Source organism: Phocoena sinus, chromosome 2 (genome assembly GCF_008692025.1).
Source record: "Phocoena sinus isolate mPhoSin1 chromosome 2, mPhoSin1.pri, whole genome shotgun sequence".
Taxonomy (NCBI): domain Eukaryota; kingdom Metazoa; phylum Chordata; class Mammalia; order Artiodactyla; family Phocoenidae; genus Phocoena; species Phocoena sinus.
Window position 1 is genome coordinate 87,005,517 of NC_045764.1, and position 13,253 is coordinate 87,018,769.

General features: G+C 41.7%; 1 protein-coding gene across 6 annotated transcripts in view; it reads right to left on the reverse strand.

Moving 5' to 3' along the window:
• Window positions 1–552: 552 nt before the first annotated feature.
• The window catches only part of SEMA6D (semaphorin 6D), a 55,608-nt gene continuing 42,907 nt past the window's right edge, over window positions 553–13,253 (reverse strand). For 2 of the 6 annotated variants that reach the window (XM_032621940.1, XM_032621941.1), the window contains 13 exons: window positions 13,159–13,249; window positions 12,380–12,499; window positions 11,605–11,693; window positions 10,683–10,900; window positions 10,452–10,583; window positions 9,971–10,126; window positions 9,706–9,879; window positions 8,783–8,923; window positions 8,610–8,687; window positions 8,068–8,129; window positions 7,652–7,708; window positions 5,998–6,165; window positions 553–4,269 (listed from right to left, as the gene is read on the reverse strand). In XM_032621940.1, coding sequence (XP_032477831.1) covers window positions 2,981–4,269; window positions 5,998–6,165; window positions 7,652–7,708; window positions 8,068–8,129; window positions 8,610–8,687; window positions 8,783–8,923; window positions 9,706–9,879; window positions 9,971–10,126; window positions 10,452–10,583; window positions 10,683–10,900; window positions 11,605–11,693; window positions 12,380–12,499; window positions 13,159–13,249 — 2,775 coding nt within the window. In that variant the 3' untranslated portion in view covers window positions 553–2,980. The remainder of the gene's footprint in view (window positions 4,270–5,997; window positions 6,166–7,651; window positions 7,709–8,067; window positions 8,130–8,609; window positions 8,688–8,782; window positions 8,924–9,705; window positions 9,880–9,970; window positions 10,127–10,451; window positions 10,584–10,682; window positions 10,901–11,604; window positions 11,694–12,379; window positions 12,500–13,158; window positions 13,250–13,253) is intronic. The other 4 variants (XM_032621942.1, XM_032621943.1, XM_032621944.1 and 1 more) reach the window with 4 other exon arrangements.

Sequence of the window (13,253 nt, forward strand, 5' to 3'; positions counted from 1 at the left end):
ATTCGTCTAAGCCCAATGACAGCAGCCACTAACTCATGCCACGCTAAGGAAAGAACTAAGCGGAATCATTACTTTACCTCCCATTTCCATATGTGAGGAACGTTATCTCTTACTACATTCTGATTCAATTGAAACAATGGAATTGAGAAATGCCCTATACCAAATAGCAAGCAATGTTCACAGGAACCTGATTTACCAGCTATAATTTTAAACTAAAATATTAAAAATTTCACAGGAGAACACACATCATGAATGTTAAAAATGCCTGTTGAACTAGCGATACGTGGACAAGGTGAGCCACTGGGATGTTGGCCTGAAGCATTTGACTGTTGCTGTGGTACAGTTCATCTGGTTTTCTGAATTATACGTTTTTCAGGGGCTCTGCCCAGCCTTCCAAGATGAGAATGGTGGGGTAACCACGACCTGACGGCAAGTATTCCAGGTAAGAATATTTTGGTATATTTTAAAAGAAGCTCTCAAGGATGTTGACTGACTTAAAAATATGTTAAAAACACGATACCTTCCAGACCTCTTCAACATCAAGAGGCAGGATATAATGATTTGTATATTTTATTTTGACTTTACATGCGGTGTTAAAAACCCAAAGTACATATTATTTACACATCCACAATACAAGTTTACAAGATATCTATACATGTTAAAGTACTCTATAAAACAGTATAGAGCCACTTCACTTTAGGGTTACTTTTTATGCCGTACCATTAAAAAAGATACAATCTGTGTTTACCTTTGCACAAATGGATAAAGCATTTTAAAATTAAATTAACAGGATACAGACTAGATCTTATGTTAGAAATTTCAACATAAATACTGATAGAACTCACATTACAAACTACAAGGCAGCACGATGTTAAAATGTTATCCGGGTTCACATAGAGTTACTGTTCCACTTTCCGCACGCTGGGATTAATATCGGTAAGGTGAATTCGAACAGGTTTGTCAGCGATGGACTGAGGAGTGTTTATCGTTGGTTGGTTTAATTTATTATCAATCTGTAATACTTTCGTTTCAAAGCTGAAGTGTTTCAAGAACATAAGTTTTAGCTTTTGAGCTTCCAGAGACCTCAGGGAATTGTGTTCTTTATTAAACAATATTCTCAAAGGAAAAGAATGACTGCATCCGTATTCTACATTCTGCATCAAAATGCTCTGGTCTTCTGCAACCCATCTCCCCCAGGTAACAGATATCATCACGGGAAAACAGTTGAACTGATTTGTCTGACCTTGATACTTTCTAGATGAGGTTCAATAAACCATGGTGTGCAGCCTATTAACCGAAATCGTCATCAGGGTTGCACATAATCAACTCTAAGTGGCTTCTGCGAAACTACAAATAAATGACTCTGTATGGTTTCCGCAGGTGTCACATTACCCAGGAAACCTCATTTGACTTCACATTATCACTGTTTCATCCTTAAGAAAGTAGGAGTGGAATGTGTATCATGGCAAAGGATGTAATGCAGCTATTTGGATAGATTGTTTTACAATTGACTGTTCTAGACTGTTAGGATTTTTTAAAAGTCTTTTCAGGTGCTGGTTGAAAAACATTTACAACTGGCACTCAGTAAATGATGTGCTATACTGAAAACACTTGACATATTTGAGTACTTCTATCATTCTCATGAATAAGGCACAAAATGCACAGATTTAGGTAAACTCACATGTAATATGTACAGTATACTGTCATTACCTGCATGACTTAGGAGAAAATTCTCACATCACACAACATAGACAACATGATTGCACCACTGTTAGGTTTTCACAGACTGTTTCTGCTAAGCCAATTACAACCCTCTCACATCCCCTTCTTTTGTCTTCTGTTGTGTGTGTGTGTGTGTGTGTGTGTTTGTTTGTTTTACCTTGGGGTTAGGGGGAATTAAAAGAAGGGGAATTTTACTACATGGGAGAAACCAAACACAATCAAGATAAAACCTCATTAGTGTGTCCAAGGTTGAGTAGAGTGATTCCGGCTCGGATTCACAGTGGACAGGTGAATTTTACTACTGAATACTGGTGGATAAATCAAGGATACCTCTTATCATCTCCATCTCCTTAAGCTGGCAAGACTGTTATAGAAGTTTTAGTGAATAGCAGCACAAAATTACTTAGAACTCTTACATTCTGGCATTGGGTAACACGTAAGTCAAGTTAATCATTTTGACTGTCAAAATCAGCCTCGGTTTTACTTCTTTCTCAAAGCTGAACCCAATGGACTGCTGTGGGAAGAAGTTATTGTCTCTTGTTCAGTAATGTGCGATGTAAATAACTCCATAGCACTAAAAGATGCAATGAGCACCTAAACAAATCCTAGTGGGGACAGAACACACACACACACACACACACACACACACACACACACACACACACTTACACGCACACACACATGCACACGCAACACAGTTCCTTGGTGGCATGAAAAAAAATGCCACACATAAAAAAATGCTACAGTTTGGGTCAAAGACTGAATTTTTAGCAAATTGTTTGGTAATCTACAACTTCTTTTCTTTGAGACATTACCATCGTTTTTTGACATTTGTGCAAGAGGCAAGGTGAATGCATACATATTAAAATGTTCACATTTAATGGGAAGACCACACAGAATGGCAGTCTAAGTTGAACCCATTTTCAAGTATTTACTCACAGACAGATTCTTCTGAGCACTGTATCAGCTCCTTATACTGGTTACAGGTAGCCCCTCGGAGCCACATATCTCTTTAGTTTCAAACAAAAGAAATGGAATGACCAGCACCTTCCTTTGTTTTCAGACAAGTACGCAGAAGCCTTTGCTGCAGTAGCTACGTATGGCAAGTTCTGATGTTGCCAAAGTTAGGAAGAGTTTCTTTGGCCACTTGGTTCTCTTAAAATACAAGCGAGTCTCTTGTCTTAATGTACCCTTACAACATCATCCTCTCAACAACACGGACAGGATAAAGCCACGTGGGGAAGAGCACACTTGAGGCCTAGTAAGTGTATTTGTTCAGTGGTCTGACAGATGTGGTTTGGGGAACAAATGAAGGCTTTGGTGGTACATCAGGTTTTAATGACGGTGTCCTCTTTAGTCCCGTCCTGGGAAGGGTGCCATTACTGGTGTAGCTGCTCTGTCTGGAGAGGGAAGGCTGCAGATGAACACTTACTGGTGTTCCCTGAATATAGTCCACCTTCGCCCCTGCGGGGGTGGGCATGTAGCCCCCACGGTTCATACTAGGCTGTCTAGATAACAAAACACCATTTGGTGAACTTAAGTTTTTAGGCATAGCAGATATAGAGTGCCTCTGGGAGGAATTTTTATGATAACCCCTCTGTCTTTCCAGAGAAGTCATTGGGACGCCAGGAGTGGTGGGGACGTCCACTCGCTTGGTTGGGCTATTTCTGGGGAGAGTCGAGGGAGGAGAGTAGAGTGATGCCTCGCGATGAGGGACCTTGGGCGGGACCTCAGACATAGGTCCCACGGGATCCAGCATTAGGGTCTGGTGGGCCACTTGGATGTCTCCCATGATGGCTTTGGGGTTACTGTTTGGGTCATTTAGATGCTTCAGGAGATCGTTGAGGGTGTTTCTGGAATCCACAGAACGCCGGTGATCCCTTTTACTGGATGACTTTGTAAGAGGGTGGTCAATGTTTTGAAGTTTCTTTTCAGCTTTGTGAGCATTGGAGTTTGAGAAAGATGTGTTGTAGTCATGGGTAGCATTAGGAAGGACAATGGCACTGGGGATATGTCCATGACTTAGTGGGGAATGCGGTGGAGGACTAGAAGGAAAGAACTGGGGGGCTTCCTTCCTTGAAGCCCCGTGGCCGTGGGCCTTGTCTGAGTGGCTCTTCATGGCCTGCAGGGTCTTCTGGTGAAGCACAGGTGTAGACTCAGGTGTCGGGAGAGCAGCCAGCTCGGGAGGTTGGCCTCGATGGTCCATGACCATGGATTTCGTATCTCCATTGGGTGGCAGCTCTTTCCGACTGGTCAGCAGGTTACTATACAATTTGGGAGAATCTATATTCTGTTGATATTCCTTGACTGGGCTGTCAAAGAGACCATTCAGCTTGGCAAAACTTCCACTGGAGTCTGTGCACGACTGGGCAGATTCTGCATCTTTATGGATCTTTCTGTTTCTCCGAACAAACATGTCACGGTAGCAGTATACTGCCACACCTGCAATGAATGCACCCAAGACAAAAGCCGCAAAGACACAGGTGATGAGGACATTCATGTGGACCATCTGGTTGGACTCTCCAGATTGGACTTCCCATCGTACACCTGCAACAGACACACAGGAGAAGAGTCTGAGTGAGGAGCTTCTTTAAAACAGTATTAGCCAGCAAGTGGCTGCCACTGAACCAACACTACCTTCACATGGTCCATATGCTTAGCTTGGAGGGTGAGGTGGGCTCCAAAATCCCATATTTTTTCCTTTAATCCCAATAGGATCCCCAGAGACATTTATGATCGCTACAAATACCAGGATAACTCTAATCTTCCACTGATCTGTATTTGTCTTTTCCCCTCCAGCCCCTCTTAAATAGTTGTTACATAACATTCAAAATTTTAAGGGTTTCTACCTAAAAATTAGAGCTAGAAGGTATATATTTTCTAAGTGGCCCATTTTAAACTCATAAACTGTTTTTTTCTCATGATTTTCTCTTAATTCATAAATCAGGATTAAAGGGCAGCTACTGGGATTAGGGAAATGTATGAATTGGTATAAATATATATTTTTCTAAAATAATTATGCTAATGCAATTATGCTATCTTAATTAGAATGAAAGTATATAGTTCGTTCACAAACTAAAAGCATCTGCTTGGTCACTGTTAGCTACAAATACAGCCTCTCATGTTTACTTTGTTTTTTTTTTTTTCATTCCGTCTTGGAGTGAAGCACTCTTGAATTGCCTGCTATGAAAGAAATCCAGACAGTCTAAGGAAATATACTATGTTAAGTAATATTATCCAATTGTCTTAAGATATTTAAGAAATATTTAAATTAGACTAGGAATAGAAGAGTGAATTAGTTTATAATTATTGGGATTTTTAATGCAACCACAGACATCTAGACATGTTAGTTTAAGAGGTATCCAAGTCTGTTACATGCTACAAGCACAGCTATCCCAGAGTAAGGTAAGTCAGAGTGATTTGAAGATTCTGTTGCTCTAGGTTAGTACTAAGGCCTTTGAACATTAGTTGTTTTTAACCAATGTTGAGGGCTATGGAATTCAGTGGCATTGTGAAAGACAAAGAAAGAAACGTAGAGAGAAATGGAATTACTAAAGAAAATAAAAGAGGAAGAATGATTATAAAATTGTTTACAATGAAAACAAATAAAACCAAAATCAATAGATGTAAATCATAAATGACAATGCACTGCTATAAAAACTGATTGGAAACCTGATAACCACAGTTTAGTAAGCACTAAAGAATAGATTTTTTCCCCAGCGTGATCTGTCTAACAAGGTAACTCAGCAGACAGCTCTTTGATAAATGCTTCTATTATGGGCTGAAAATGATAGTTACGGACGAGCACTCTGTTACGTTTCAGTGCTTGTGGCATTCAAACAACTTCGCGCCTCCCGTACTTTTCAGATTGCGTTGTAAATTGCAGCTAAACAAAAGTCTGGGAAAGGCTCCTCAACAAAACATCCGATATCAGGATATTTGCAATTAATGAGTTTTGCTTTTGGATATCGCTGGGGTGACCCTCGGAATTCTCTGATACCCAGCAGAGTGTAGCTTTTTCAGACAGAAGCCAACACGGATTAGATTGTCTGAGTGGCTGTTTTACCAACTCCTTCTTCAACAGCTTTCCACCTCTTTCATCCGCTAAGGAATGCACACTCCACATAACCACAGAAAACCGGTGTGAGTGTGGCCAGCGGCGGCGATGGTAACAACAGAGGCAGCTCCGTCCGGCTTCACCTCCACACGTTCCTCAGAGATATTAGGAATCAGGTTTCCACTCAGTGAGAGATGAGTTCCCTGGTGAGGCCTTACCCTTTGGGATACCTGAATAAGGATCAGTAAAATCAGAAGTGTTTGGGTCATCTTGAACTACAAATTTCCGGGAGCTGGTCAGTTTAGGTCTCCAGGTATCAATCACTTTAGGTGTAATTTCTGGGATACTTGCCATTGTGGTAACAGAAGATGAAGATACCTCCATGTCTGTGGTGGCAAACAGATTTTTATTAACATGGGTAGTGACAGCGGATGGCTTCTGACTGGTCTGTTGTATTTTCAAGTAAAGTTTAAGCAAATTTTATGAGAAAGCCTGTTCTAGGATTTCATAAAAACACATCCAAGGAGATTATACCAAATCCTTTTCTTGCAAGGGAAAAATATAAGCTAAAAATGAACAATAAAGACATATTAAGCAGATTTCCAACTTGAAGACACTGAAAATACTCCTCTACGAAGCCTCTACAGTGATGAATGACACTCATGGAAAAGGTACGATGAATCCCAAACACTAATTGCTAGTTTCTCATTCTTTTGTGAGACAACATCCCTTCTTTTGTGTATATTTGTTTAAAGCATTTTCATAGATGGTTGGAAACTGTATTGCCTTCACTGGGGAACCTACAGTGTAACGTCATCAGAACACACCTGATTAGGTCTGCATAAACACTTGATTTTAGACCTGACAAAGAGGCTGTCCTGCTTTACCACAGACATCTCGTCTATCTGTAGATTACTGACTGCACTGAGGGCTCACCATCCATGGTAAAGCACTGAAGCAGGGATGAACCTTGTCCGTGCCTTCCAAAGTGCCCGGGGAGTTTCTTCCAAAGAGTTAGCAGCAACTCATGCAAAAGAAATGGCATTCACAAGCTGAATAAGGATGTTCTGATACACAAGATCTTCCATCCTTTTCTCCCCTCTGAGGAATGAAACTGCTGGTAAGTTTTAGAACCAGCAACAGGATCGGGAGTAACTTAACCTCTTTGTGTGTCTATTACTGATTTCTGCCAAGTAGATTTTCCCTCAAAATGTAAGCATATGATCTTAGGTCAAACCCCTGGAGACCCCAATTCAGACTGGTGCAACGGTCACAGATGAAGACTCCAAAACGGATGCAGACAAGAGGGGCACAGGGAGCCTAGCGAACATCTTAATACATCAGAAACCAGCTTCATTCGATGGGAACCTTTTTCACACCTCTGAGACCACAACATTCAAAGGTTTCTAGGATCACCACAAACCATTCAGAAAAGATCTCTCAAATTTATAAATACACATTTTGGGGAAATGTGTATTTGTTTACTAGGTCTTAGGAAAGGTGAGGAGAGAAGGGGTAAATAATGAAATTCTGCCATCCATTGAATATAGATGACCAGAGGGAACATTCACAATGCACAGGGGTGAGAGAGAAGAAAGCTTGGGTGGACGGGCGTGCAGCTGGAATGCAGCCTATGTTAATCCATTGGATTTTTCTTAAAGGATGTGCCTTGGTCAATGATGGGCTGTTAACATGCTACACAGGGTGAAGTGCTGAATAAGAAAAAGTCTTTCGGACCATCAGGGGGGTTATGAGTCAAAGCAGAAAAATGAAGGGCTGCCAAACTGTGCAAAAGGAAGGGAGAAGGGGCTGAAAATGCTGAACTGAAGGAAAGAAAAGGTTGTTAATTCAAAAAAATGAAAAAAAACTAACCAGATGTTGGACCGCCAAATATTTTGTAATCTGGTGTAGTTGAAGTAGGCAAAATTTCTAAAAGAATTAAAGGAACAAGTAATCAGTAAAAAGTAACCAAAAGAAAGCAAAAATTTACGAATTCCAATTAACTCAAAAAGTCAAAAGAAAGGACTATAAATTAAAAGAGTAACCTACTGCTTAGACTACCTTTCTCTAGATTTCCTACAAGATTGTAAATCGTGAAGGAAAAAAAAAAAGTAAGATTCTTCTCTAATGTATCCCCATGACCAAACAGCTCAGCTTTTGTGAAGTTTAAGTTAAATGCTAGGTGGCATGTGTCCTGAGTCATTATAAAAGGCTGATTGTAAAATAATGTTCACGTGCTAATGTGGTCAAAAAGAAGCACCGGGAGGGAAAGGAAGATTCGGTCTTACCATGGCAGTCCCCTAGATGGGCTGTGTTGCCATATTCCGTGTCCTGTTCAAATCCTCCAGCGCTGTGGTTATGGAAAGCAAAGAAGTCTTCAGTTAACAGCCTTCATAGGAACACAAGTGACAACCAGAGCAGAACCAAGAACACAGATGGATTAGTAAGAATGAGCAGACAGAAAAAAAAAAAAAGGACATTTCAACATAGCTTGCTAAAATGAGTATTTCTATTAAACATTTGGTAACTAGAATGTTTAAGAGAGCAGAAGAGAATTGGTTCTTTCTCTCCATCCATTTCCCATAGGTATTTCACTGTCTACAATCTCCTTTCCCTCTCACAGCTCCAGATTTTCTTTTTTTTCCTTCTCCCATACAAAACAAACAAACAAAAAACAAAAACAGATAAAAGGAAAGAAAGAAAGAAAAGTAAAGCGAAAAAGAAAAGTAGTGTTATTGGAAGTTTTCTAAAATTTCTAGCTTTAGAGTCCCTGGAGAAGATAGAAGCACATCTGGAGAAGATCTCAGCTAATGTGACAAAGTATACTTACAGCATCCCTGGGGTCACTTGACCACAGGCCCCTGGGCTTAACCAGCCACAGTACGGGTCTCGAGATGCAATACAAGACCTGTATAAAACCAAACAGAACGTAAATTGAATTTTCTCGTCATCAAAGGTAATGATGCTGTAAGACCCGGGATAAGGAAAGAAACATCAGCCTACTTTTTACACGATGCATAACGCTCACAGCGACTGAGGGGGATGCGGATAACACAGCTAGAGAACGCCACGTATAAAGCATGATGAACTTTATCCAACTGGAGTGAGATGACCCTTCTGTCCTCCTCATTCTCAGCATCGCACCTAGATTGTGGGAGACATTTTGAAGACAGACGTTTAGTAAGTCAAAAGCTACAGGAACTACACGAGGCAAGTGAGGCTTGGTTTTTGCACTTATTGAGAGCTGGGGAGGCGTTAAGGAATACTCTCAGTAGCAAACCAGGCAAGCACGTAGTTTAGGAAGTAATAATGATGTGATTCATCTTCTACTGCTCTGCATGGCTGGTTTAATTTCAGGCTGGACAAAGGGTTTTTTAAAGATTGGCTTCCTGTTCTGATGATCGAAAGGAATTGCATTTGTGAACAGCATGTTAGACTATAGGGAAGAAAAAGGATAATGTTTCAATGCATTTAAATCTTCCTGTGCTAGACATTTCTGGATCTCTCCTTAGTCTTCTTTGCTCCATTTCTTTCATCTATTTCTTGTTTGTTTTAATGGTCCACATAATTTTTTATACCAGTGGTTAGAAGAATTATGGTGTACTCTGTGTGTGTGTTTGTAATCAGCTGTCTGCTCCATGTAGCATCCTGAAATATATCTTCAAGGTAAGAGGGTGGTGGTAAAATATTCTCATTCTCCATAGGTGACAAACAAGGGCTGAATTATTTTTAAACTCATCACTGTCTACCCTCCAAGCCCTAGCGGACTCAGGAAAACAACAAACCCGGGTTTCATTTCAGTGAGGAAAAAAACAAAACAAAACACTGATATGCCAAACCACTGCTAATTTAGAGGGCTGGAAGGAAATGACTAGGTGAAACACACACTGGAAGTACTAGAAAGTGTTCTCGTATAATATACCTACTTTGCATGGTTGTACGCTTCAATCTCTTCCAGTAACACGCTGTCATTCAAAGAGAAAGGACTGGTTTTTGCCAAAACTTTAAGTACCATGCCAGCTTCCGAGCCAACGAAGATGACTGTGTAGTTCTGGTGGGGTCCCGCAGAATGGTCAACGGCGATGGCCGTCAGTCTGTACCTGCCGGAGGAGGGGAGCCAGGTCAGGGGGGCGGCCAACAGGAAGGGAAGCCACTGGATGGGAGAGGGCCCGTGTTTCTGCACAGTCTTACCTGATCCGAGTCTTTGTGAACCAGGGCTCGTCGGCAATGGGTGGGACGGCAGAGTCCATCAGGGGGTGGGATTTAATGAACGACAGGGTTTCATCCGGGAAATCGATGGAGGTTTTATAAGCTTCGGCAAGCCCATGCTTTGCACAACAGCCAGGCCTGAAAGGAACATAGTGTGTTTGGTCCCCCCTCACAATTTGTATCTAGGGATTAAGTGTCCATTGTGGAAGACACTTAATCAAGGTCAAGAGAGAAAGGAGAGTGAACCAAACCAGAGGAGCGATGCTATTTCCCTGAACTCTGGGGACTCTCCATATTCAGGCTCTCAGAGTCATATTCACTGACTTTCTGTCTGTAGCGCTGCACAGGGACCCTTCCTGGAGTGGGAGGTTGGCCCAGCTGCTCTCTGAGGATGGATGCTTCCCGTGACCAGAGGGTTTTGTCAAAGACAAAAATCCTCTCCGTTTTTTTTTTTTTTTCTTACCTTGGCTTCGGTACTTTGTCTTCAGGGACTGCTGTCCAAACAGAATCTGGAGTTTTCTGTTCTTTAAACCGTCCTCTGAATACTTTTTCAATGTCATCCATGCTAAATGCACAGACTGCAGAACCAGGAATGCTGAAAAAGAGGAATGGTATCAGGAGACAATGGGCCTGTTCTCGGTTCCCACAAGTGAGATGCGGAAGGCCTTTTGAAGTGCCAGGGATCTGTTCTCACCTGTTGAGCTGTGTGGTAAACACCCCGACCACAGTGGGGACGCCATTGATTTGTATTATGTCTGTGACAGACTGCAGAACATCAAAGTAGAAAAAGGAATCTCCGGGGACAGAACAGTTAAGACGAGCCTTCAGAAATGAAGTCCAGTGTTTCTCCAGGACCCGCTGGGAGCCACCCATGTCGTTTTTACATATGCGGGCCACACGGGAATATACAGCCTGCCCACGGGACAAAAACAAAGCGACGGGGTTATGAGCACGTTGGAAGAACGGGAAAAAAAGCTGCCAGATAAGGGAGGGATGAAACATGCTAAAGATACATGTGGTTCAAAAGACTCCGGCAGCCTTCTCCCTAGGGATCTGTATAGTAAGAATGTCAACTAGATTTATCTGTGAGAAAAAAGGGCCATTTTCCTGCTCTGCCAAACAAGCTCCATAAGAAGTGAGCTATCAAACGGCCCGGCTGAATGGAAACCACTCCCATGCTCTGTTCTCATATTGTTAACAAAATGCACCATTCTTAAAGCTGGCATAGAACGGGCCGCAATGTTTTAGAATCATATGGGCTTGTACTGAAGTATTCAACAGTGAACAGGGGCCCTTACTTTCCATCCTGCCTTTTGACGCTGAGAAAGAATAGCTATCAATAGACTCTAAAGAGTTAAAGAAGCATCCATAGCTCAAGGGAGCCTGCAGAACATTCTCTGTAGTAACAGAAAAAAAAAAAAAAAAGAAATCTCAAGGCCCAAGGCTGCTGTTCCCACTCTGGCCATTGTGCAGGCATTCCACAGCAATTATTCTCAGGATAAGCAACTCACCTCTCTGCACTTGGCCCTAAATGCTTTGAGTGCTGGAAAATATGCAAAGACTTTACCAAAGTGGGCTCAATTCCATGCAGTATGAGTGCACAATCATATACTTGCCTTGCCTAAATTATTATGTTCTACAGCAATTTCTCGAAAGAAGAAATAGACATAGTTTCCATATTCTATGGCGTGAAGAAAGTGTGGCTCTGAAAGAGAAATTGAAAACAAACTGGTTCCTAAAGGATAATTCAATTAGTATCAGACCCTGACTGCCAGGCATGACTGACAGATGTCACATTGCTACATTCAAGCCAAGGAGAACTCTGATATGCCAGCGAGTCTGTGGAGTCCCAGTATGGGTGTGTTGAAGCTTCAGGGAACCCGGAGTCTTTAATGTTAGCTAATGGACTAGAAAAAGCCTACAGGGAAATGAACTACAGCAAAGGTCTTTGTTTCAACAGATTTATTCATTAACCTGTAGTTAACTAGGGAAGGAAACTTCTTAAGTTGAAAATAAAAAATCTTGATTTCTAGACTCCAAAGATCAAAATAACTCTGCAGATACGAACTACTGATTCCCAGGGTTAACTTTCCAGGGTAGGTAGATGGAAGTGGGCAAGGATTATCACATGCATTTAGAGTTAGGCAAATGGCACACAGAATTGAGATCTTTTTTTTGAGGTCACTTAGGATAAAAATCTACTTTCCTGACGTGGCTACTGGTCTCCTCATCCCCCATTAATGCTCCCGTTCACAACCAAGGCAGCTTGTTCTTGGCTCTAAATAAACCATATAAAGTCATGCACTGAATTTCCTGATGCCCAGGTCTCCTGTTCCCACTCGGCCATGGTACTTCCCTTGGTGATCTCCCAAACCCATTCTTCAAAGATACCTTTGATCCACTTGGAATCATATTTTATAGTACGAAGGGCAGATCCATCGCCCATGCTTCGATAAATAACGGCATCACTGGCCAGGAAGTCAGCCACTGTGGCAGAATACAGCTTCCCATCTGAAACCAAAGTTATAAATTAGATAAAATAGCCATAATTATCCTAAGTGTGTTATCTTATATAGTGTATTATAGCCTTTGGAGTGATTTCACCTACATTATTGCTACATATACAAATAAATCTAAACCCGATGCTCATAATCAACCTGTGACAGCTTGACCCACGGGATCATCTAAGTTTACAGATGAGGGATTGAAGCATCAAAAAGTTAGGCAACTTATTCAGGATCACTGGCCTAGTTAACAACAGAGCCAAGTGTCAGAATACTTATAATATGCTCACTTTTAATTCCTCTTTTTTGAAAACTTGTTCGTAGCTTTTAGTCTTTTTTTGTGTGTGTGGTATGCGGGCCTCTCACTGTTGTGGCCTCTCCCGTTTCAGAGCACAGGCTCTGGATGCGTAGGCTCAGCGGCCATGGCTCATGGGCCTAGCCGCTCCGCGGCACGTGGGATCTTCCCGGACCGGGGCACGAACCCGTGTCCCCTGCATTGGCAGGCGGACTCCCAACCACTGCGCCACCAGGGAAGCCCAGCTTTTAGTCTTTGAAACACCTGTGTCAAGGTAGCTATCCTAGTTATGAGCTTTTCTCTTCCTTTAAATTCCTCTTGCACCTTCAATGTCATTAATCATTTATATTCATTACACTAAAGAATCTTACCGGCGAAAAGGGCAACATTGGTTTGTCTGGCATCAAATGGGCACCTTGCCAAGCCACTAATTTCTTCCCCATCATACTCTAAGGTATTCAACTAC